Source organism: Chrysochloris asiatica, unplaced genomic scaffold (assembly GCF_000296735.1).
Source record: "Chrysochloris asiatica unplaced genomic scaffold, ChrAsi1.0 scaffold00246, whole genome shotgun sequence".
In the NCBI taxonomy this organism is placed as follows: domain Eukaryota; kingdom Metazoa; phylum Chordata; class Mammalia; order Afrosoricida; family Chrysochloridae; genus Chrysochloris; species Chrysochloris asiatica.
In genome coordinates, this window is record NW_006408764.1 from 3,976,912 (window position 1) to 4,001,270 (window position 24,359).

Genomic DNA, 24,359 nt, shown 5'->3' on the forward strand with positions numbered 1-24,359 from the left:
CCAAAAGAACCAATAGATCTTTTTTTTTTTTTTTGTTTTTTTTTTTAACAATAGATCTGTTTTGGAAGAAGTACAGCCAGAGTGCTCCTTGGAGGCCAGGATGGCTAAGCTTCGTCTCTCATACTTTGGACATATTGTCCGGAGGAACCAGTCGCTGGAGAAGGATGTCATGCTGGGTAAGGTGGAGGGTCAGAGAAAAAGAGGAAGACCCCTACCGAGATGGATTGGCCAGGTGGCATCATTGATGGACTCAGGTGTGGCAGCGGTAGTGAGGTTGGCCCAGGATCGGACATTGTTTTGTTCTGCTGTGCATGGGGTCGCTATGAGTCGGTTCCGACTCGATGGCACCTGACAACAAGAAATGGAAGCAAATATATGTTGTTGTTAAGCACTAATGAGTCAGTTCTGACTCACAGTGACCCTGTATAGGGTTTCCAAGGAGTGGCTGGTGGCTTTGAACCACCAACCTTGCAGTTGTATTTCAGTGCTTATCCTACAGTACAACACCAGAACAGGCAGTTCTTAAATATTTTAGAAGTGAGCAGAGGGGGAATTTTGAGTGTTTATCCCACCTCTGGTACACATTTGTCTTAGCAGATCATCCAGAGAAATTTCTACATTCATGAGATCTAATTAACATGATATCATCACACCTTTGGAATAGAATGACAAAATGTTCAAGATCTCTTTAGATTATGTTGTAACATAGAAAAATTTTTTGTCATAAGACCTGTGGAAATATAGTCAATGGGAACTGCTTTCTTAGCCATGTAAAGGCAAATTGATTTTGATTGTCTTTCCTGACAGAAATGAAGAATAGCAAATTTTCTTCAAAAAACAGTTTATTGTGTTTTATGTAAAGTTTACATAGTAAATGAAGTTTTCCAATCAGTCGTGCATATGTAAATTGTTCTGTGCCATTGGTTGCCATTCCTACAATGGGTCAGCTCTCTTCCTATTACCTCCCTGGGTCCTTCATTTCCTGTCTTCTTTTCTTTGTTTCTGGGTGAATATTGGCCTTTGGGACTTGTGTAGTTTATTGTAAAGAATGCCTTCTTCACTGGATTTGTTTGGCTGAAAGTTGGTAGATAATATAATTTACCTAATGATCTATTATTTGGCTGACAGTTGGTCTATGGCAGTGTTTTCGCTTTCAAGTTAGTTTCTCAGGACAGTAGTTTTGGAGGATAGCACTAATCTTTTGCAGTTTAGTAAGTCTGGCCTATTTTTTTCCTTTTTGAAATTTCTTCTACAGTTTTTACCCATTCTAACTGGGACCGTCTACTGTGGTCTTCATCAGAGTGGTTGGTAGTGGTAGCTGGATGCCATCTAATTCTTCTAGTCTCCGGTTAGAGGAGGCTGTGGTTCATGTGGCCCTTAGTCCTTTGGATTCATTGTTTCCTTGAGTCTTTATTTTTCTTTGTTCTTCTATGCTTCAGGCAGGAAGAGATCAGTAAGTATTTCATAAGGAGAAAATAACGCATTATTCAGAGCAACAGCCAGATACCACCACCAGGTGTATTCGTAATAATTTCATAGTCATGTTGTTGTTAGGTGCCATCAAGCGAATTCTGACTCATAGCGATCCTATACACAACACAATGAAATACTTCTAGGTCCTGTGCCATATTCACAATTATTGTTACTACTTTCACTGTGCCAGTTCATGTCATTGGGATCTTTCTCTTTTTTGCTGACCCTCTATTTTGTCAAGCATGATGTTTTTCTCTAGGAACTGGTCCCTCCTGAGATAGCATGTCCAAAGTTTGAGAGACTAAGTCTTGCCATCTTGGCTTCTAAGGAACATTCTGGTTGTACTTCTTCAAGATGGATTTGTTTGCTTTTCTGGCAGTCCATGGTACTTTTAATATTCTTCTCCACCATCATAACTCAAATGCATCAATTCTTCTCTGGTCTTCTGTATTCATTGCCCAACTTTCACATGCATAGGAGGTGATTGAAAATACCATGACTTGGGTCAGATGCAAACTGATAGTTTTGCTCTTTGACACTTTAGAGAACCTTTTGCAGCAGATTTGCTTAATGTAATATGTCCTTTGATTACTTGACTACTACTTCTACCAGGAAAATGACCATAGTTTGTTCACAAAACCTCTGGATTCAACAGAAGATAAACTTGGGCCATTTCTCATCTGGTCTCCTAATGGTTGTGCTTAGTTTTTATGTGATTCTGGTATCCAGGGAGTGAAAGAACTCACCCAATAGACTTAGATAGATCTGGATATATCCATATCCCTAATATATAGTTGGAGTTCTGCTGTGGCACTGTGGGTTAATGCACCAGACTGCAAATCCATTTGAATTGCAGGGCCGACAGTTCAAACTCACCAGTCGCTCCTTGGAAACCCTATACAGGGTTGCTATGGGTCGGGACCGATTCGATGGTACACAACAACAACAACAATATATAGTTGGAGTCCTGGTGTGGCGCTGTGGGTTAATGCGCCAGACTGCAAAGCCATTTGAACTGCAAGGTTGGCGTTTCAAGCTCACCAGCTGCTCCTTGGAAACCCTATACAGGGTCGCTATGGGTCGGACTCGACTCGATGGCACATAACAACAACAGTATATAGTCATGTAGCTTTATGGGTATAAGTCCCATAGGGCAAGGACTAACGAGATGTGTTATCTACTTGTAGGGACTTTGTTCACTTCATTCTCAAGGATACTGTGTTCCCATTCAAAGAATGAGTTCTGTGTCTTAGAACTGGTTCAGATACTGAAATTGCATAAAGGATCATGATTTTTTGCTTGACAGATGACAAGAGTTGTCTGCACTGTTGCTGTTTTTTAGTTCTAGAAAATGACTGCCACCACTCCTCTGTCAGTTTGTCCTACTGTGATTCTGGAAGCTATGCTATGGATATTTTAAATATTTTAAATACCAGCAGAGTCACCCTCAGTGGATAGGTTTCAGCGGAGCTTCCAGATGAAGGCAAATTAGGAAGAAGGATAGCTGGATTACTTCTGAAAAATTTAGTTACTGAAAACCTTATGAATTGCAGTGGAACAATGTCAGCACCAGAATATTGATTATTGAAACAGAATGAAGAGAACCAGAATATTGTCAGATACAGTGCTGGATGATGAATCCCGCAGCTTGGAAGGCACTCAAATATGACTGGAGAAAAGCTGTCTTCTCAAAGTAAAGTTGACTGTGATGACACAAATGGAGTAAAGCCCACGGGACCTTCATTTGCTGATGGGGCACAACTCAAAATGAAGAGAAACAGCTGCAAACATTTCTTTAAAATTGGAACATGAAATGTACAAAGTATGAATCTAGGAAAATTGAAAGTTGTCAAAACTGAAATGGAACACAATAAATACCAATATCCTAGGCATTATTAACATTAGTCAGCTGAAATGGACTGGTATTGGCCAATTTGAATCTGACAAGCACATGGTTCATTATGTAGAGAATGACAAACTGAAGAGGAATGGCATTGCATTTGACATAAAAAAGAGCCTATCAAGATCTGTCTTGAAGTACAACGCTGCCTGTAATAGGATAATATCCATGTGCCTACAAGGAAGATCAGTTAATACCACTGTTATTCAGATTTACACAGCAACCACTAAAGCAAATTATGATGAAATTGATGAATTTTGCCAACTTCTTCAGTCTGAAATTGATTAAACATGCAACCACTATGTATTGATAATGACTAGCGATTGGAATGCAAAGGATGGAAACAAAGAGGAAGGATCAGTAGTTGTAAAATATGGCCTTGGTAATAGAATGAGAAGCCGGAGATCACATGATAGCATTTTGCAAGACCAATGACTTCTTCATTGCAAATACCGTTGTTAACATAAAAGATAATTATACACATGGACCTCACCAGATGGAATACACAGAAATCAAATTGACTACATCTGTGGAAAGAGACGATGGAAAAACTCCATATCATCAGCCAAAACAAGATCAGGGGCAGACTGGAACAGGTCATCAATTGCTCATATGCAAGTTCAGGCTGAAGTTGAAGGAAATTAAAACAAGTCCACAAGAGCCAAAATATGATTACATGTATCCCATATGAATTTAGAGATCATTTGAAGAACAGATTTGATGCATTAGACACTAAAGACCGAAGACTAGAAAATTTGCGGGATGACATCAAGAACATCATACAGGAAGAAAGCAAAGGGTCATTAAGAAGACAAAAGAGAGGAAAAGATCAAAATGGATGTCAGAAGAGACTCTGAAACTTGCTCCCACTGTAGAGATGCTAAAACATATGGAAGGAGTGAGGAGGTACATACTTTGGACATGTTGTCAGGAAGGACCACTTCCTGGAGATGGCTATCATGTTTGCTAAAGTGGAAGGTCAGAGAAAAGGAAGACCCCAAACGAGATGGATTAGCACAGTGGTGGCAGCAGTGGACTCAGGCTTAGCAGTGATTGTGAGGTTGGCGCGGGACCAGCTAGTGTTTTGTTCTGTTGTGCACAGGGTCTGTCTCTATGAGTTGATGCTGACTTGATGGCACCTAACAACGATCCTTAATTGACCATGTTCCCTAGGAACAACTAGGCTTATTTATCTCTAACATAAATCCTTTTGGATCAAGCCTCTCAGGTTGCAATGCCAGCCTTGTTTTCCTTTAAAGCAATTATACACAATTTGGCTTTGAGGCTGAAGTGTTACCATCTGGCCATTGTTACATAGGATTCTCTTAGACTCGCTTAGACACGACGGAGCCCACCTTTCTTAGTAGCATCTTTGCCTCCAACTCAGCACCTTTAGAGGACAGAAACTCACCATTAAGCTTCTCAGTGATGCTGATATCCGCCTTACTTACATGTTCTGTTGCCTTTGTCCGGAAAGTGCCCTCTGAGGCCTCTTCAGGAACATAATCAACTAGCAGGATCTTTGAAATCATATGATAATTCTGTTTTACATATCCCTTTGCTGAAACTCCTGATGCCTCCTGGCATATTTGCTAAGACAGTTTTAGCATCCTCTACATCATTTATTATGGCTCCCTCACGGTCAATTTTCAAAGAGCCCTCCCAGCAAGGCTTAGGACCACCTTCATGTGTCCACAGAATGTTAAATCCTGAGTCATGGAGAGTGGCTTTATATCAGTAAACATTTGTGTCCATAACTTTATATTCCACAACAATTGAAAACCCTCACATCCCACGCTCCATCTGAGCCCCCAGTGCCTGCAATACAAATTAGCCGCACAGTGCAGCTCATCTAATAGATCGGTTCTTTCCTCCTGTGGCAGTGATTATACTTCCTCTACTGGGCTCTGCTAAAACCTTAACCTAGTTACTGGTCTAGAGGTCAGAAGGACGGGGAAAAGTGGAATTTGATTTGCTTCACCCATCATTCTGTGAGGCAACCACTTCAAGAAGCCTTTGGAAAGGCGTTACTTCTATAGGCCTAAAGGTCTTTTAGGGAAATCCGGGGGTTCAATATTCTTTAGAAAATCCAAACATGGGTCCTCATATTTAGTATCAGGGTCTTGTTTTTTCAAATTTAGAATCCTGATTTAGCACACAAGCTCTGCAAGAGCTGTCTATTCAGCATCATGGTTTATTTGTGTTTTTTTTTTTAAGGATTTTGTTGCGAATTGAGTGATAGTTTACATGGAAGAACTTCAGCTTTTCACTCATCCTATTGTATTTCATTGCATTGCAATGATTTCAATCCCCTCCATGCATTATCATTCAATAGTATTTGCTTCTGTACCCTCTGTGTTTTTTTTTTTGGATGTACATGAAAACACTCAGGAATATGCAATCATTCAAACGCCCAAAGGGCATATCTTGCAAGCCTGCCCTCTGGCTGTCAGCACACAGCCCATCTTCCTCCATGAGTTCTAGAGTCCCCAGCTGCTCCATCTCTCCACATCATCTCTGCCTCCATCTCTGGCATCGCTGCTTCTCTGAATACAGTCCTACACTCCTCTCCTCTTCTCCCTGTGTGGTCCTAGGGTCCTCTGTTCTTGGACTGTAAGATCAACCACTCCCCTCTTTTTGCTACAAAATGTCTACCTTTACAGTTGCAACAATCACACTCAGTCATGGTAGCAATTACTCAGTATTGAACCACAGGAGTTGAGTCTTATCCCCATCTCCTTTCACCAGCCCCATCTAGATAGGTTGAAAACCACTCAATGGAGATTCTGCCTTCCCCCACACCCTCTGAAACTAAACTCCCTCTTGAAAACTTGTAAGCCAGTCACTTTGTGCCTTCATGGCTCCCTCCCATTTTAGGTTAACCCCCTATTTTTGGTAGCCAATATCTAAGTTGACCATCTCTATCAAACTAGTGTACTGAGGAGGCAAGTTCAATCCCTGATATGAAGAATCTTTCCCTTTCAGTTGGAATTTTGGGCAACTACATCCATAAGCAAAGGAGTTCTGGTAGCGTAGTGGTTATGAACTGGGCTGCTAACCTCAGGGTCAGCAGTTCGAAACTACTGGCTGTTCCACAGGAGAAAGATGAGGCTTTCTGCTCCCGTAGAGATGTACAGCCTTGGAAACCCTGTACAGGGTCGCTATGAGTCGGAACCAACTCCATGGTACATAACAACAACAACATCCATAAGCATAGGTCCAATTCATCAAATTGTAGCAGTTTACACTTGTTCCCTGTATCAAGCATCTTTATCTTCATCTGGTCGAGTTCTGGTCAGGTAACCATCCAAGCTAGGTCAAATGAGTAGTATCTGCAAGTTTGGGAGTTCTTGCATGCCTCCTCCCACTTCAGACCAGCTGGCTGCTTCGTTCATAACTCTAGCCCCCACTGGTTAGGTCAGCATCTGTGGGCTTGGGAGTTCACATGTTTCCCTGAACTTCAAACCATTCAGCACTTCCTCTTCTCTCTCTCATCTCAAGGTCATTGTGTGTTTATGGAATGTGGCCAAACTCCGTCCATGTCTTCATTACTGCATTCCTCCCATTTCCAGGGCGGTCACCAGAGAGCATACAAGACTGCTCATGTGTTCCCTTTGAATTTCAGTCTTAGAAAGGGGTTTATCCTTGATGACTCCAAGGCAAACAACTTGCTTGCTATTGTCACAGTCAGTCTGCTCCACCTCCTCCCCACTGGCTTTTCTTTCAAGAAGCATCTTCTGTACTTCTAGCTGTTCTGGGTTACTCTGCATGTCTTTTCAAGTAGGAATGTCTCACCTCTGGTTGGGGCTCAGGGTTCCATCTAAGGCCCCATATTCCACCAAGGCTTACCAAGAAGCCTATTTCCCTGGGCAAATTCTAGTACCCTTTTAGCTGCTCCAGTTAATTATAGGCTAAAGACGGGCTTACAAGCTTTCTGTAATCCTATTTCCACTATTACTTTCTATACCACTTAAATGTCTATATTACAATAGTAGGCAGGGAAAACCAATATCCACAAAACAGTCAATCACCTTAACATTATTTCCTCTCCTTTACCCCTTCAGACTATGTCTCCATTCCTATATCACAGAGCCCTGGTGTTCCACAGCTATGCATACGTCACAATCAGCCTCTATCCTGTTTAGCTCATACAGACCTCCCTTAGTCTTACCCTATCATGCCGGTTCATCTACCCTTCTCACCCTTCTGGTATATTGCCCCCTCTCTCTCCTTTTTATTGCCCTCCCCATAACCCAAGCGATCATGTGTCTATCTGTAACCTGTAAGTTACTGTCCCCTCCCTCCCACCTCTGGTAACCATTAAAGAATTATTCTTTTAGTATGGAACTCTTTTCTTAAACTTTTATAATAATGGTCTTATGCAATGTTTGTCCTTTGGTGCCTGAGTAATTTCACTCAGGAGTCCTGGTGTGGCCCTGTGGGTTAATGTGCTGTATGTACTGCAGTGTAAGTTAAAAGCGCAAGGTCGGTGGTTCAAGCTCACCAGCCACTCCTCAGAAACCCTATATAGGGTCGCTGTGGGTCGGAACCGACTCGATGGCACTTAATAGTAACAACAACAATTTCACTCAGCATTTTTGGCCCCTATATTTCAAATGCTGGAAGTACCAAATAAACTAGTCCTTCTATTTCCATCTACACTTCATCCTTTTTATTAAGGATTAAAAAAATTAATATTTTTTGTGTGAAAATATATATACATATGAAGACACATACCATTCCAATCATTTCTACATGCACCGTTCAGTGACATAGATTACATTCTTAAAATTGTGTCATCATTTCCAACTGGTAACTATACTTTTCCTAATTATTCCACCACAGTGAACACACACTCACTGCGCTTCGCCTCTTACCTTTTCAGGTGTTGTTAATTTGATCCCACGTGCACACGTCTTCAAAAGAGCACGATGCTCAAGGCACACATACTTTAGTAATGAAGATAAATTATTGTTCGGTTCAAAGAAGACTTCACAAGAAAGTTTTGCTTTAAGGTTTAAAGATGATCTTAGGGCAGTCATTTTAGGGCTTCATTCAGAAAGTCTGAATTCTACTGAGAATCTGAAATTCTATTCCACATTTCCTTCGCCCCCTTCTATAATTTGTCTTGCTGCACCGTAGGACTGGCCCTGTGGGATAATGTGCTGGACTGCAAAGTTGGTTTGATCCGTAAGGTCAGTGGTTCAAGCTCACCAGCCACTCCTTGGAAATCCTATACGGGGTTGCTTTGGGTCAGAACTGACTCGACAGCACTCAACAACAACTGTGAGGCCTTTGTATCCAGAAAAGTAAGTCCAGTTGCTATTTCGAAGGTGATCCTAAGAAACAAAAGTGAGGATGTGGGGAAATGAGACAAGAAAGGTAAGAAAGACAGCCAAGGTGGCATTAATGAGTAGGCACATTCCTGCTGGTGGAATCTCAGAACCTAAGAATTGTCTCAGTTGAGTATGTGAGGTTGTGACATCTACCTACCAATTTCCATGCCCAACTGTCTGAGGAAACCCCCAGAAACTTTTACTTCCTCATGGTGGTTTCGGTCTCTTGTGGCCAGACCAGCTTATCTGGTGGCAAAGAAAACTTGAGGCAGAAAAGAAACGTTTAGCCCTGGAATGTGGAAAGATGACAACGCCCTGGGAACCGTTCTTACCTTACAACTCTAGTGGACCTGGGGAATGCAGACGGGGCATCAGTGGTGTCTGCCACAGGTCTGGATGCAATCCAGAGATTATGTTCCTAAAAGGATGATACCTTCACTGAAACCACTCTGTTCCTCTTAGTTGTAGTCCTAGGAAATATGCCATGTTACTTAGAAATTTGCTGGAAGGACAGAGCAAATTCAGAGAGTCAGATTTTATGCAAATCTTTGCTCATTTCAGGCAAAGATATTTTGCCTTAGCATGGCGTTTAACAGGGTTCTTTAAGGTTATGAGTTCATATATGTTAGCTCTGGCTAACCTACACTTATGATTTAAGAGTGGTTGATTTACTTTCTCTAGGAGCATGAGACAGACCAAATTGAGATAGACTGAAACACCCGATTATGGGCAAGATGATAGATTTTCCTAAATTATTTTTCTGTAGGAGATGTAGTATGTCAGTTATAAGTAGAATTACAGGTTTAAAACCACTGATATTAAGAAAAATACACCTTGAAAAATTATAGGTGTTTCTGAGAAATAATTTAAATATCAATTTGCAATAGATAGGTGGAATTTTCCCCCTGAAAAATAATGAAATTTCATTTCAACAGATGAGTAAACTAGATGGATGATAGGGACATCACTACAAGTTGCTGCCTAGGCCAGAACGTTTTTCAATCCTCATCAAATCTAAGTGGGACCATGAGAAATGGTTACCCATGGGTTGTGTAACCAAGCTGTTCCTGGTTGAATTGTATCCCTCCCACAATTTCTTATAGATCCTAATCTATGCCTATGGTTATAATCCCATTTGGGAATGGGTGGTCTTTGTTATGTTAACAAGACAGGGTTAGCATGGTTGCATCTTGAGTTGATCCCTTTTAATATAAAAAAATTCAACATCTCTATGGTGCTAGAGAGCCTATTCACAAGTAAGCCAGCAAGCCGATGTGGGGGGAACACAGATATGGCACCCCCCACAAGGAACTAGGAAACAGATGCTGAAGAAGCAAGGTTTCCCCCTAGAACCAAAGAGAAAATAAACCTTCCCCTAGGGCCAGAACCCTGAATTTAGACTTCTAGCCTCCTAAATTATGAGATAATAAATTTATTATTTATTTTTTGTTATAGCATCACTAGATAATTAAGACACAAGTCATGTATGTGACTACTGGACCAGAGTGGTTAAGGAGTGGTTGTGTTTTCTTCATCATTTCTTTCTATCCCACCTGCATCTAGTGGACTGTAAGGCTATACAGGATGGTGGAGCCACATCAGACTTCCATGCTAGTAGGAGATAAACTTCACTTGTGTTAACTCACTGAAGGGTAGTGTTTATTGTTTCAGAAACTGGAATAATTTTCATGGATACAGGAAATATCAAACCTGAACTGCAATAGTGACACTTGGACTGTGACTGTCAGCGATTCAGTAAGATCCTTGTGGTCCCCATGTCCCTCCTCATTGGAAATGTTCAGAGGACAGCAAGAGGAACATCAGAAGCTGTATCAGACTGGAATGATTATGCTTTAGATATGATGTAATTTTTATGCTATTTTGCAAGTTCATTTTTATGATCTAGGCAGCAAAGAATTATTTTCTTGCTCTTAAATTTTGGACCTGCAAATTCACAAATTTTAATTTTAATTTTGAAAACAGAATGGAATTTTTGGGCTCCTGATCACTTAGAAGTTAAATTTAAATATAAAGTTCATTCCAGAAGCATACCATTGGCTAACATTGTTTTGTCTGTTAAGTTAAGTCAAAAAGTAATGCTAATAGGGATCCAGTTCATCTATGCATGGGTTTATTCTAAACAAGATATATTCAAATAGAACTCTTTTACCAGTGCCTACAGACGAATCTTCTCAGTAACATACTTGTCTTAGCCTCTGTGTTGTTAGGTGCCATCTCTATGGTGTTAGAGACCCTATTCACAACAGAATGAAATACTGCCTGGTCCTGTGCCATCCTTACAACTGTTAGGTTTAAGCCCATTGCTGAGGCCACTGCGTCAAACCATGTAGCTGAGGGTCTTCCTCTTATTCGTTGACCCTCCACTTTACTGAGCATGAAATGCTTCTCCAGGGACTGGTCCCTCCTGACAATATGTCTAAAGAAAAAGAGAAAGTCTACCATGCTTGCTTCTAAGGAGAATTCTGACTGCACTTATTCAATCTGTATGCTGAGTAAAAAAATCCAAGGAAGAATGGGCATCAAGATTGGAGGAAGACTTATGAACAACCTGTGATATGCAGATGATACAATGTTGCTGCTGGAAGTGAAGAGGATTGTAAATACTTGTTGATGAAGATTCATTCATTCTTTCATTCATCAGCTTATACTGAAATCTTATTAACCAGAAACCAGTCTGGACTGTGTTAACTCAGAAGTGTATCAGAGAAACACATTGCTTTCATCAGAGAAATTATATTCCAAGGAGGGAAACACAATGAACAGATTAACAAATTTATTTACAATTTAAATACAAGTACAATTAGGGCTATCGAGGACAAATAAAATAGCACAAGTGACCACGTTTGATGGGGAATGCTATTTTAGGGACAATGGAGATGGTATTTCAGCTGAGATGTGAAGAAAGTGATGGAAGGTTACAAATGAAGATGAGGGGAAGTAGTGTATCAAGCAAAGAGAACTTGATAAAAGGTTCTAGGTTTTCAGCCTGAGCAAGTGAATGAGCTTCAGTGATATTGATTAAGAGTGGGTACAGGGGAAATCCACATTTGGGGGACCAGAAAGAATTCTGCTTTAACATCTGAAGTTTGAGATGTCTTCTAAACATTAAAGTCTAGTTGGTAGAGACAACAGGTTGTATAGTTCTTAATACAAAGTCACAAAGGATGTATTAATCTGGGTGCCGTTAGTTTATAGAGAGCATTTAAAGCCTGGAATCCAGACTTCCTTTTCTAAAGATGTTGGAGTGGTTTGTGCAAGACACATGCTCCCATGAAGAACAGATAGAAAGGAAGATGAGAGCAAAAAAATCCAGCTGTGTGACATCGTCAGAGTGTTGCCTAGGCAACTAGGATTTGAGTGGGTAGAGGCTGAAAGGAAGTGATCCAAAGTGGTGAGCCAAAATTCTTCATATTATTTTTTCCCCAAGGGCGTCTGGTCACTAATAGCATGGAATGGGATGTGGGTAGAATTGCTGCCAAGAAACAGAAGTGAACAAGATGAAGTAATAAAATGAAAGTTTGTGGATGGCAAGAAAGCCAGGATTTGGGGGACCAATTGTTGTTGTTAAGTGCCGTAGAGTCGGTTCTGACTCATAGCAACCACGTATAGGGTTTCCAAGGAACAGCTGGTGAGTTTGAATCACCGACCTTGTGGTTCAAACTGACCTTACGGTCCAGTGCTTTATTCCACAGTGCCACCAGGACCAATAATCGAGTGAAAAAAGAGAGAAAGACATGACCCTAGTATTTCATGTGTTTCTCTTTCCTGTTGGAGGCATTTGCTAAATTCTTTGATGACACTGAGAAGGGGAATATGAAACTGGGCAGAAAGCCTCTAAATGATGTAGTGAAATGTATCACAGTCTTTCAGTGCTGAAGAGGAAAACGTTGAATTTCAAGACCCAACAAAGTAAGGTAGCCCCTGATAAACACACTATGCTTCATGTTGGGATATCTCAAAGTGCACACTGAAGCAACACAAAGGCGATCCAGAAGTAGATGGAATCTTAAACCACTGAAAATCTGCATCCTGTCATTTTGGTCCTTTATTTGATTAAGATAATCTTCTCTCTGGCCAGAGAAAGGAATAATGTATTATGTACATAGATCAATGGAGCATAATAAAGAATCCAGAAATAGACCAGCATGCATTAAAACACCTGGTTTTCAGTGAAATTCCAACGTGTCAGCAGGACATTCATACAGAAAAAAATTTGCAATGAATCACAAATTTAAATATGAAAGGTCAAATAACAAATAGTCAAACAAAAAGTACAGGACAGGATACATCCAAATCACAGTTAAAAAGAAGAAGAAAAAGAGAATTGGAATAAACAGGACACTTCAATTACCTTCCATTGCATTACCATTTCAGAAGGAGCAGGATGCAAACTGCGTCAGTTACAGATGTGATGGGCCTGGTCCAGGGATCCCATTATCATTTTACAGATGAAGATGCCATTTTTTAAGACCATACATCTAGTGAATGCAAGGACTTAACCAATGTAAAGACTGAGAGCCTAAGGATTTGTGCATCACAGCGCCCTCAATGTTGCAGCTGGCGTGGAGTTGTTGTCAGGTGCCATCGAGTCGGAACCGACTCATAGCGACCCCATGCACAGCAGAACGAAACAATGTCCGATCCTGGGCCAACCTCACTACCGCTGCCACACTTGAGTCCATCAATGATGCCACCTGGCCAATCCATCTCGTTAGGGATCTTCCTCTTTTTCTCTGACCCTCCACCTTACCCAGCATGACATCCTTCTCCAACGATTCTTTCCTCCGGACAATATGTCCAAAGTAGGAGAGACCAAGCTTAGCCATCCTGGCCTCCAAGGAGCACACTGGCTGCACTTCTTCCAAAACAGATCTATTGGTTCTTTTGGCAGTCCATGGCACTTTCAGTACTCTCCTCCAACACCACAACTCAAAGGCATCAATTCTTCTACGGTCTTCCTTATTCACTGTCCAGCTTTCACATCCATATTCCTGAAGCTGTAGTAGTCCTAGACAATGAGGAACACGCCACCTGGTGGGGAACAGTGCACATACAGACAAGTCACAAAGCAATGTGGTTTGTAGTGATGTTTTCGTGTGTGCAGCACAGAATCCAGGGGAATAGATAATGCTGCCTATGGGTCTTTCAAGTGGTTACCAATCGGGCTATGAGAGTCAAGGTCAGTAGTTCGAAACTACCAGCTGTTCTGCGGGAGAAAGATGAGGCTTTCTGCTCCCGTTGAGATTCACAGCCTCAGAAACCCTGTACAGGGTCACTATGAGTCGGAACCGACTCCACGGCACATAACAACAACAACAATGGGTCTTTCATTTGCCAAGCACTTACCGCTCTATACTTATTGAGAAGAAAATAATGGTGAACATTATTATTATTTTTAAAAAGTACAGGATAGTACCTTAATAATTATGCAGTAAGGCAATGTGTTGAGGAGCCCGGGTGGTGTAGTGGGTTACACTTTGTACTGCTAACCACAAGGTCAGCATTTTGAACCCACCAGCCACTCCGCAGGAGAACGATGAGGCTGGCTGATCCCATAAAGCTTGACAGCCTTGGAAACCCTGGGGAGCAGTTTTGCTTGGTCCTTATGAATTGGAGTATACTTGATGGCAGTGGATTTTTAAGCAAATGTATCTGAAATAGTGCATTAAAGAAGAGATCAATAAATTGGACTTCATTAAATTAAGAACTCCTGTTTATCAAGAGTTACCACAAGAGGGCGCTTAGGGAAATTGGAGGGGCGCTGGGGAACTGCTTTACACCTTCTTAGAATGGTAGCTGCAAACTTCATGAGCTGTGAAAACTCACAGAACTGTACAGTAAAGCGGGGGAACTTTCCTGTATATAAATTATACCTTAATAATGAAAAACTCAAGGAGCTCTGGTAGCGTAGTGGTTACGAATCTGGCTGCAAACCGCAAGGTCAGCAGTTCGAAACTACCAGCGGTTCCGCGGGAGAAAGATGAGGCTTTCTGCTCCCCTAAGGATTTACAGCCTCGGAAACCCTGTACAGGGTCGCTGTGAGTCGGAACCGACTCCATGGCACATAACCACCACCACTAACCAATGAAAAACTCACTATGAAGAGAGTGGGTTGGCCGCTAAGCTGCCCCATGTAGGCTAGAGCCTCTTTCAGGGCTGAAATTCTTACTCCCCAGCTGCGGGAAGTGCTGTCTGCTGACTGCTCTCTTTAGGAAATGCTGTTGTTGAGCAGATTCCAACTCATAGTGATTCCATGGGACAGAGTAGAATTACTTCATAAGGTTTTGTTGTTGATAATTGCCGTCAAGTCGGTTCCAAGGTTCCTGGATAGAATTTCCAAGGATTTGAACTCCAATCCTGTGGTTAGTAGTCCAGTACTTAGCCTAGAGTACCACACCAGGAGTCTATATAGGGTTTAATAGGCTGTAATTGCCTGAGATATAGACACATAGATCAATGGAAACTCAGAAACAGATGCACACAACTATGTCAGCTGATTTTTTTCTTTTAAAAGAGGTGTCAATGTAGCTTGGGGTCCTGGTATGGTGCTGTGGGTTAATGGTTTAGACTGGAATGTCAATTTGGACTGCAAGGTCTGCAGTTAAAGCTCACCAACCGCTTCTCAGAAACTCTATACAGGGTCACTATGAGTCGGAACCGACTCAACAGCACTTAACAACAACAACAACAAAATGTAGTTTAAGGATCCCTAGTGGTACAGTGGGGTAAGTACTGGGCTGCTAACCACAAGGACAGTGGTAAAACCCTTCCAGGAACTCTAGGGGAGAAAGATGAGGCTGGTCTGCTCCTTTAAAGATTTACAATCCTGAAAACTCTCTGAGGCAACTCTCCTTTGGCCTAAAGTGTTGCTATGAGTCAGAATGCACTGGAAGGCAGTGGGTGGGAAATGTAACTCAATGAAGTACAGTTAGTTTTTCAACAAATGATACTGTAACAATATTGATATACATAGGCCAAAACAACAAAAAAGACACTTCAATGTAAACCTTACACTTTGTATAAAAACTGACTCAAAATGGACCATAGATTTAAATGTAAAGCATAAAACTATAGAAAAACATTTTATAGAAAAACATCTTCACCTAACAGTTCTTGGCTATGATACCAGAAGCACTATCTATAAAAGAAAAACATCAATATATTGTTGTTGTTCAGTGCAATTGAGTTGGTTCTGATTCAAAGTGACCCTGTATAGGGTATCTGAGAAGTGGCTGGTGGGTTTGAATTGTTGACCTTGTGGTTAGCAATCTAGTGCTTATCCTATAGCACCACACCAGGATTCCCTCAATATATTGTTGTTGTTAAGTGATGCTGAGTCAAATCCAAATTATAATGACCCTGTATAGGGTCTCAAGGAGTGGCTGGCAAGTTTGAAAAGTTAAACTTGCAGTTCAAACTGACCTTGTGGCCTTGTTCTTTATCCTACAGTGGCACATCAGGAAGCCTTAGGGAAATGCAAATTAACTACATGCTGAACTATCACTTCACACCTATTGATGGTGGTTCTGTGCTGTGGAGTCAGTTCCAACTCATAATGACGGAGGCTGTACATCTTTATGAGAGCAGCTAAAACCAAAAATTATCAGTACAAAATACTGAGGATGCAGAGAAATGGATGAGACTATAAAATGGTACAGTTACTCTAGAAAAGAGTTGGGCAGTTTCTTAAAAAAATTGAAATATACACTGTACAAGCCACCAGTTACACTCTTGAGAGCATTTATCCCAGAAAACGAGAAATAGCCCCAAACTGGAAGCAATCAAAATGTCCTTTTGATTAGCTAAACCAACTGTGGTACATCCAGACCATGACATACTCAGCAATAAAAAGGAACAAACTACTTGTACACACAACAACTTGCATAGATCTCGAGAGCATTTTGCTGAGTTCAAAATACTAATCTCAAAATGTTCTTGCGAGAGGAGCTGAGCCTGAATTATCCAAGTGGGCCCTAAATGCTCCCGCATGTATCTTTATGAGACACATACACGTAGGAGAAAATGTTCACAGAAGAGACAGTGATGTGAAGACATTGGAAGAGATGAAAGAGATGTGCCCCAGGATTTCAGGGTGTCAGAAACTGGAAGAGGCAGGGAACTGATCCCTTCCCACAGACACAGAAACTGGTTTTCTAGCCTTCGGAATTGAGAGGGAACATATTATTTATTGCTGCTTAAGCTACCAAGTTTGTAGTAATTTGTTATGGCAATCTGAGGAAACTAATACAACAGCAATTTTTCATTCAGGTTGCTGGTTGAATATCAGGGCCTTAAAATATGTTTCGTAACTCCTTTCACCTCCATTCATTTGATTGCCATTTTGCAATGGCACTTTAGTGAAACCATTGGTTGAGAGCATGCGTTTAAGTGTAGTTGAAATAAATATTCTCCTGACATTTAGTCCTCTGTTATAAGTTAGAATTGACTTGATGACAGTGGATAATTTTTAAATTGGGAAAAATGTGGACGTATTCTGTGATAGTACAAAATTATTATTGATCCTTTTTATAAATCAGGATAATAAACTGTAAAACCACCAAACCAGCCACAAGGATGGAAAATGTCTAGGGTTGAGGGTTTGGGTGATAGCATGCAGTGTGAACAGCCACACCTTGCTTTTGAACACCTAAATGGATTACTCAGAGCAGGGCCTTGTCATCCTCAGTTTTCACAAATATTCATGTAATCAGTTGGAGAAACTATAGCTGGAGGCCCCTTGGCTCACTGCAGAGCTGGGGTTGTGGGCTGTGGTCCATTCCTCAGGCCCTGCCTTAGCCGCCTCAATCTCGTCACCTAGCTTCTCTATACCCTTCAGTTTTGTGGTAGCAAAGCCAATGCTAACTGTTTGTTTTCAGTCTTGGTATTTAAACTGTTTGCCAATCTGATGCGTTAGAGGTTTTACTAAAAAAAAATATGAGGGCACTAGTTTTTTCTACTGTGAATTAATGGCTTTAGAATGGGATTAAAAAAGAGGAGGGGGGAGCAAGCTTTAGCCCATGAAAGTACAGGAGAATATAGGTTTAGAACACAAAAAAATTAGACCTGATTTCTTAAATCAGCTATTAACAATATAGGTTTAAACAAAATTAATAAGCAGTCATTTTTAAAACTCCAAATTGTATTAATTTTCAAGGTAAAATAGTCATTAACAAGGATGAATGGTCTTATTACAGCTTCCCATGCCAACCCTGTAAACATGAGATCACTTCTGCGTAAAGATTTCAAGACATATTGTTGAGTATTCATATCCATTTTTGTAGAGATCTATGAATTTTAAAGCTTTTTCTTATATTTGTAAATCAAATGCATATATTGATCTAAATCCTGTTGCTTTTGTTTTTGTTTTCCACTTAATCATTTTATGAGAGTCCTTAACGTGTGTATCACGATCTGAACATTTGGTGTTGTTGAAAAGTTAGGATCTTTAAAAATATTCCCTCATTCCAAGTACCAAGTGATCATTACCAATTTATATTTGGTGAAGTGCTAGATTTAAAATGTAACATCTCTGTGCTCTTTGTAGTTCTCTGATTATGAGCTGAGTGGAGCAAGCGTTCACATGACTGTGGAAAGACCAGCTCTCTTTCTCTGCCATGAAAAGCCCATCCTCATCCTTCACCATCATTCCAAGCCCTGACTTTTTCACAATGATTCCCAGAATGGCTTCATAGGTGCTTTATATGAGCGCATAGTTATAAATTTGCAAACACCTTCTTGTTTATTTTCAATGTTTGTTTAACTCATATTTGTTGACTAGACAAAGCCTGGAGGAAGACAAGGTAAGGAATCCTCAAGTAGTATAGGAATTCTTAATCATCTTTGGAGAGAAAAGGATGCTATATAGCTGATAGGTAGATAGATAGATAAGCACCAATGTTTGAGGAAAAGGACATTACATTATCCCTGAAGAGTACCATGTGACTCTGTTAATGGAGCAGATAGCATTGTAGAACAAAATGATAGTTCTAAGAACCACTACTGTGTGTCAGGCTGGAGCAGGCAGTTTAAGGGAGAGGTCTCACAGAGGGACCCCCGAGAAAAAAATAACAAAATAAGTTGTCAAGTTCTTGGGAGGTTGATAACTGTAGAAAAGTGTTGGGTCCCAAGGGTAAGGAATAGACTGTCAGAGCTAAGTAACTGAGGCCCATGCCCTGAGACCTGTCTAGAGAAGACTGATTGGTTTGTACTTTCCCCTTGCCCTGGAAAGTTACCCACACAAAAATGGAAACCCAGGGGCTTTATGGGTTCTGAGAGGCCCTGATGACCAGACCTGATATCCCAAAGCTGACATATCAACATGACATTTGTTGATTTCCCATTCCAGTAATCTGGAACTAAAAGGATGTTATATAGACACGAAAATCTGATGAAGGCGAGTTGTGGTAATGAAATTTCCTAGAGTCTTGACAAGTTAGTTCATCAGTAATAGGAACTGCCTGAGTCCTGCACTTCCCATCACAGCGCAAAAAATGCCTTGTGGAATGAGTTTGAACAACGCTAACACGCTAACTGTTGTTCCTGGTGTGATGCTGTAGGATAAGCACAGGACTGCAAGATCTCTTTGAACTTCAAGGTCTGCTGTTCCTCATAAACCTTATACAGGGTCTCTATGAGGTCTCTGTTCCCATCAGCTGCTCCTCATAAACCTTATACAGGGTCTCTATGAGTTGGAATTGATTCCATAGCACTTAACAACAAAGAAAACACCAACAAGCCAAGAAAGCTTAGAAATGCCCTCAGCTGTATGGATCTGGCCTCAGGGAAAGAGGGTGAAGAGGAGGTAGGTGTACAAGTTTACGCACCTGCCATCCGTCTCTACAGGGCCTTATGGGCTGCGGTTGGAGATCCGACCAAGTGCAGTAGATTTTGGCCAAGCCTTTAAATTCAAAGCAATCACTACTGGAGAAAGACTAATTGGGTCAAAGTTCGGTAAGATGGAGCTACAATTGCCTGACTTGGTGATATTGCGAATCTTCTCTTTCCTGGATGTACTGAACTTGCTGCAGGCTGCTCAAGTGAACAGGGTAAAGGTTCTCCAACCTCCGCTTCTCTAGCTGGATTGACCGGCTCCCACTGACACCCTGCTACCTTGTCAGTCCTTGTACACCATTTTGCCTTCTCTCAGCCCTAGGAAATTGTTACCTCAGAATTAACCCATGTAACCTTCTGTTATTCCTTCAGTTTGCCTTAAAGGAATTGATACTCTAGTGCTCCAGGGACTCAACCCCTTCTCTTGATCAATTTGAGCACCAGTTTATAGACTAGCAGAATACCTTTTGCAGTTAGGGTCATTTACTCAAAAGTTCTCATGTTTTGTAAATTAAAATGACAAACATAAGGAGCTGCTATGCTAACTAAATGATCTTTGGGGTTCTTATTTTCAGCCCTAGGAAAATAACATTTTTCCTATGAACTCTCACAGGAATCCCAAGGGTCAGGATTTGCAGGTTTAGGTTTCTGCTATTACCATTACCGCCCCCTTAACAATGGGGCTCTGGGAGCTGGGATTGAGTCTGATTAAACTTGATGGGCACGGCTCCCAGAACAAACAATAAAAGAGCCAATGACTGATGGCTTATCTCTTCCTTTCTCTCTCTTAGCAGTGGAATAGGCTTTCAGAGAACAACTACCTCTGGAGGTGAGTAAAGGAAGGGGCAGAGGAAGGGGAGAGGAGACGTGTGATTGTTCACTTGCAGGTGTGCTTAGCCCTGTGTGTGACAGTTATGGGGGCATGTATGAAGGTTCCAGTTAGTAAAAGGTTCATGTGGTAGAACAGTGGCCCAAGTAGCAGGAGCTAACCTGCACAGCCTGATGGGATTGTGGCTTTGTTTCTAGAATGTTGTGTCTGAAGAGATGGACCTTCTGCGCCTTCTCTGATGAGCAGCTGGGCACAAGGACCTGGAAACAGTTCTTCTACAGACAAGTGAGGCAGGAGCCCCTTATGGCACTGGCAAAACCAGGGGACTTCACCTACAAAGAAGTAGCCGGGAACATTGGTATGGAAACAGGGTGTCCTAGAGGAACATGATGAATTTCTTTACGGGATTATTTTATTCCCCCTGAAAACAGTTCTGTATTCTCATTCAGTGAAGGGACTGGATTGCTTTCATAGCTTTCTTGCTGCCCTTCTTGTTCACCTTGTGCTGAAGGAGAAACCAGAGTAACTTTTTTACAAAGTAAAATCAAGCTCTTATACCCCTTCTCCTAAAATGTTCCATTCCCCCATATATAATTGATTCCTATATAATTTATTCCTGATACCTCTTCTAAAATTCTGACTAATTCTCTGATGGAGAGATTTTACCCCATTTTATATCTATGGAAACAGACTAAAGAGGGAAAGCAAATTGATCAGTAGCTCATAAATGGCCAGTCTGTATTGGGAACACATGTTTGGTGGATTATAAAACCTAATTTCTATGTTCTCCATATTTTTGACCCCAAATTTCCCTTACTGGGTGCAAGAGAAATTAATTTTTTAAAAAATTAGTTTTGGGTCATCACTCATCTATTTGGTGACTTAGTATGATCTTTGTTCCTCCCCCCCCCCCCCCCCCCCAGGGATTATAAAGTCTATTGCTTATCTCTCAGGAAGCGGACTCTCAGTGGATGGACTAGAACGGTCAGTTATCTGTGGTATATCTTCAAAGCACAAGTTTTATGCCTGGGATGTGCAAAAGGTGAGCCTGGCCTGAGAGCAATCATAATGCTTACCTGTGTCCTTTTTTTAACACACATAAATCAGAATACTAACAGGAAAGTGATACTCAGTGTTGGTGACAGCAACACATTTTAAAATCTGGGCTTCTAGTTTGTAATCTATGACCTTTTCAGTTAAATCATAAACACAAAGAGGCTTTATATTTAAATAATGTGCTTCTACATGTAAATGTATACCAAGACTTACCTTGTAATGGAAGCTTGCATATTTCACAGTCACTGCAATCTGCTGGCACTGTGCATCTTTTTTACCTCTTCTACACTCTTTTTGACAATTACCATTTGTTATATTGGCTTTTTCAGAAAGTGATTTCCAAGTCAGATGACCTTCAAGGCACACATAGGATGCTTGCACATTGGTACTAGCACAGGTAGTGCATGGAAAAGAGTAGGGAGCTGGAAAATCCCAAAGAGTTTCTCAAATTAGTGTATTTTCTTGGCTTTCCCTGGTTGGATTCCTTTGTCTCTCCCTATAAAAAGGGATGATGAGCTCTCTCATTCAGAGTTTTTTGAAGTATGATCACTATCCTTTGATAGGAGCTGACAGGGAAATTTAGATAAAAATCTAGAAGGGTTCTCTCTGGGATAACCTGCTCTAGGGAATAACCTGCTTCAGTCACTAGGTCCCTGAGGACACTCAAGTAGCCCAATGGATGGGTCCATATGGAAAAGAAATCAGGTCTCCTGCTAAGATCTAACACCAACATGTCATTTGTATGAGTGAGCCATCTTGGAAACATTATTCAAGCCCAGACAACACCTTCACTACTACCTCATGAGTGAGTTCAAGCTTGAATAACTCAGTTAACCCACTCTTGAATTCTGGCCCACCCAACTGTGACTTAATAAATGCTTATTGCTTTAAGTTGCTGTCTTTCAAGGTAATTTGTTATGCAGCAATAGAAAATTAATATAGATTCAAATATATGGAAGCAAGGGATGCTGCTTAAAAGCCAAAAGCTGGGAAGACTCTGAGGAAACTATTGGGCCTTGATGAGACTCTTTCTGGAAATCCAATGGTCTGTCATGAGACTGTCGGTGAGGGCTTAAAGGAAAGTGAAAGTTTTATTGGGAATTAGAGGAAAGGGTATTCTTGTTTTATAATAGCAGAAAGGTCACCAAAATTGTTAACTGTGTTAAAATGAAAATTAGAAAATAAACCTAAAGAATTAAGTGATCTTGCTAGAGAAACTTCCAGGCCAATTGCTGACTACTGGCTTGTTGTTGCTAACAGTAAAATTCAAGAGGAGCAAGGAATTTCTCATTTAAAAAAATTCCCAGTCTATCCAGAAAGCTGTTGTTTAAGTGCAGTTCAACTGTTGCCTATTCATAGTGAACCTTGTATAGCGTTTCTGAGGAGCAGTTGGTGGGTTTGAACTGCTGACAATGTGGTTTGCAGTACAGTGATGGTCCTGCAGCACCACACCAGGAGGCAGAAGGCAAATGATGCTAATTTAAGAAATACAGTCAAAGCAAAGATCAGTAACAGGGACTTGTTCCTAAGCCTTACTAGTATCATGGTATAAAGATAAAACCAAAGGAGTTATCTGTAAGATTCTTTGTTAGCCCTCATACATATCTAAGGAGATTCCTTAGAGAACTGTTTAGCCAAACAATAGGACTTTAAACAGGGCCCAGATACAATGAATCAGAATCTGCATTAAATAAGATCCCCAGGTGATTCTTAACAGGGCTCCAAATGGGGCCAGTTTGAAGTCCTTCTTTTACAAGAGGCTTAAGGAATTGTCCTCAGCAGCCCCAGCAGAGACACAAAAGATTTATCTCTGAGAATTGTAGTAGAAGCCTTAGGAAGAAATATGTGCTGCGTACTGAGAATTTCTGCCAATAGCCAGCACCAACTTTCCAGACATGAGAATTGAGGAGTAGCTATTGTCTAATGGTGTGAACTCCAGTAAAATTCTTAGGTTCACAATTACTTTTTAAACTTTTTATTGTGAACTGAGTGAAGGTTTACAGAACAGATCATCAATCCCACATTGAACAAATCATACACTTTGTGTCATTACAATGCTTTCAACCCCTCTATGTACCATCAGTTAATAGTTTTTCTTAATCGCTTTCGCTTTAACTCTTGCATTCTTCCCTTTGTCTTCCACTACCTTCATCTTTTCCGTGCCAACCTCCCTCTTGCTGTATATTGTTTTCCTCGTCACTCAAGTTAACATGTGTTGACCCTGTTGTTGTTAAGTACCTTTGAGTCGGTTCCGACCCATAGCGACCCTGTACAGGGTTTCCGAGGGTGTAAATCCTTACGGGAGTAGAAAGCCTCATCTTTCTCCTGCGGAGCGACTGGTAGTTTCGAACCGCTGACCTTACGGTTCGCATTCCGATTTGTAACCACTACGCTACCAGAGCTCCTTGTGTTGACCCTATACCCCATGAATAATTTTCCCTTACCTCCCACCCCTGGTAACCATCATAGAAAGTTTCTTTTAGCAAGAAAACCTTTCCTTAACTTTTTACAATAGTGATTTCATACAATATTTGTCCTTTTGTGATTAATTTCACTCAGTATAATGTCCTCCAGGCTTATCCATGATATGAGGTGTTTCATAGATTGATCATTATTCTTCAGTGTTGTGTAGTATCCCATTGTGTGCATGTACCAAGGTTTGTATCTATTCTGTTACCCTCTGTTTTTTGATTGGTGCACTTAATTCATTTACATTCAGTGTAATTATTGTTAAGTATGAGTTAACTGTGGACTCCTGGGGGGTGGCACTGTAGGATTAGCACTGGACTGTAAACTACAAGTTTGACAGTTCAAACCCACCAGCTGCTACTTGGAAACCCTATATAGGGTTGTTATGAATCCGAATCGACTCAATGACATTTAATAACAACAGTGAATAGACTGCTGTCATTTT

General features: G+C 40.9%; 1 protein-coding gene across 1 annotated transcript in view; it reads left to right on the forward strand.

Annotated features, from left to right (window-relative positions):
- Window positions 1-19,685: 19,685 nt before the first annotated feature.
- The window catches only part of LOC102814537 (F-box/WD repeat-containing protein 12-like), a 29,016-nt gene continuing 24,342 nt past the window's right edge, over window positions 19,686-24,359 (forward strand). The window contains exons 1-4 of the mRNA XM_006873663.1: window positions 19,686-19,775; window positions 20,352-20,389; window positions 20,587-20,747; window positions 21,313-21,431. Of these exons, the coding sequence (XP_006873725.1) occupies window positions 19,686-19,775; window positions 20,352-20,389; window positions 20,587-20,747; window positions 21,313-21,431 (408 nt within the window). The remainder of the gene's footprint in view (window positions 19,776-20,351; window positions 20,390-20,586; window positions 20,748-21,312; window positions 21,432-24,359) is intronic.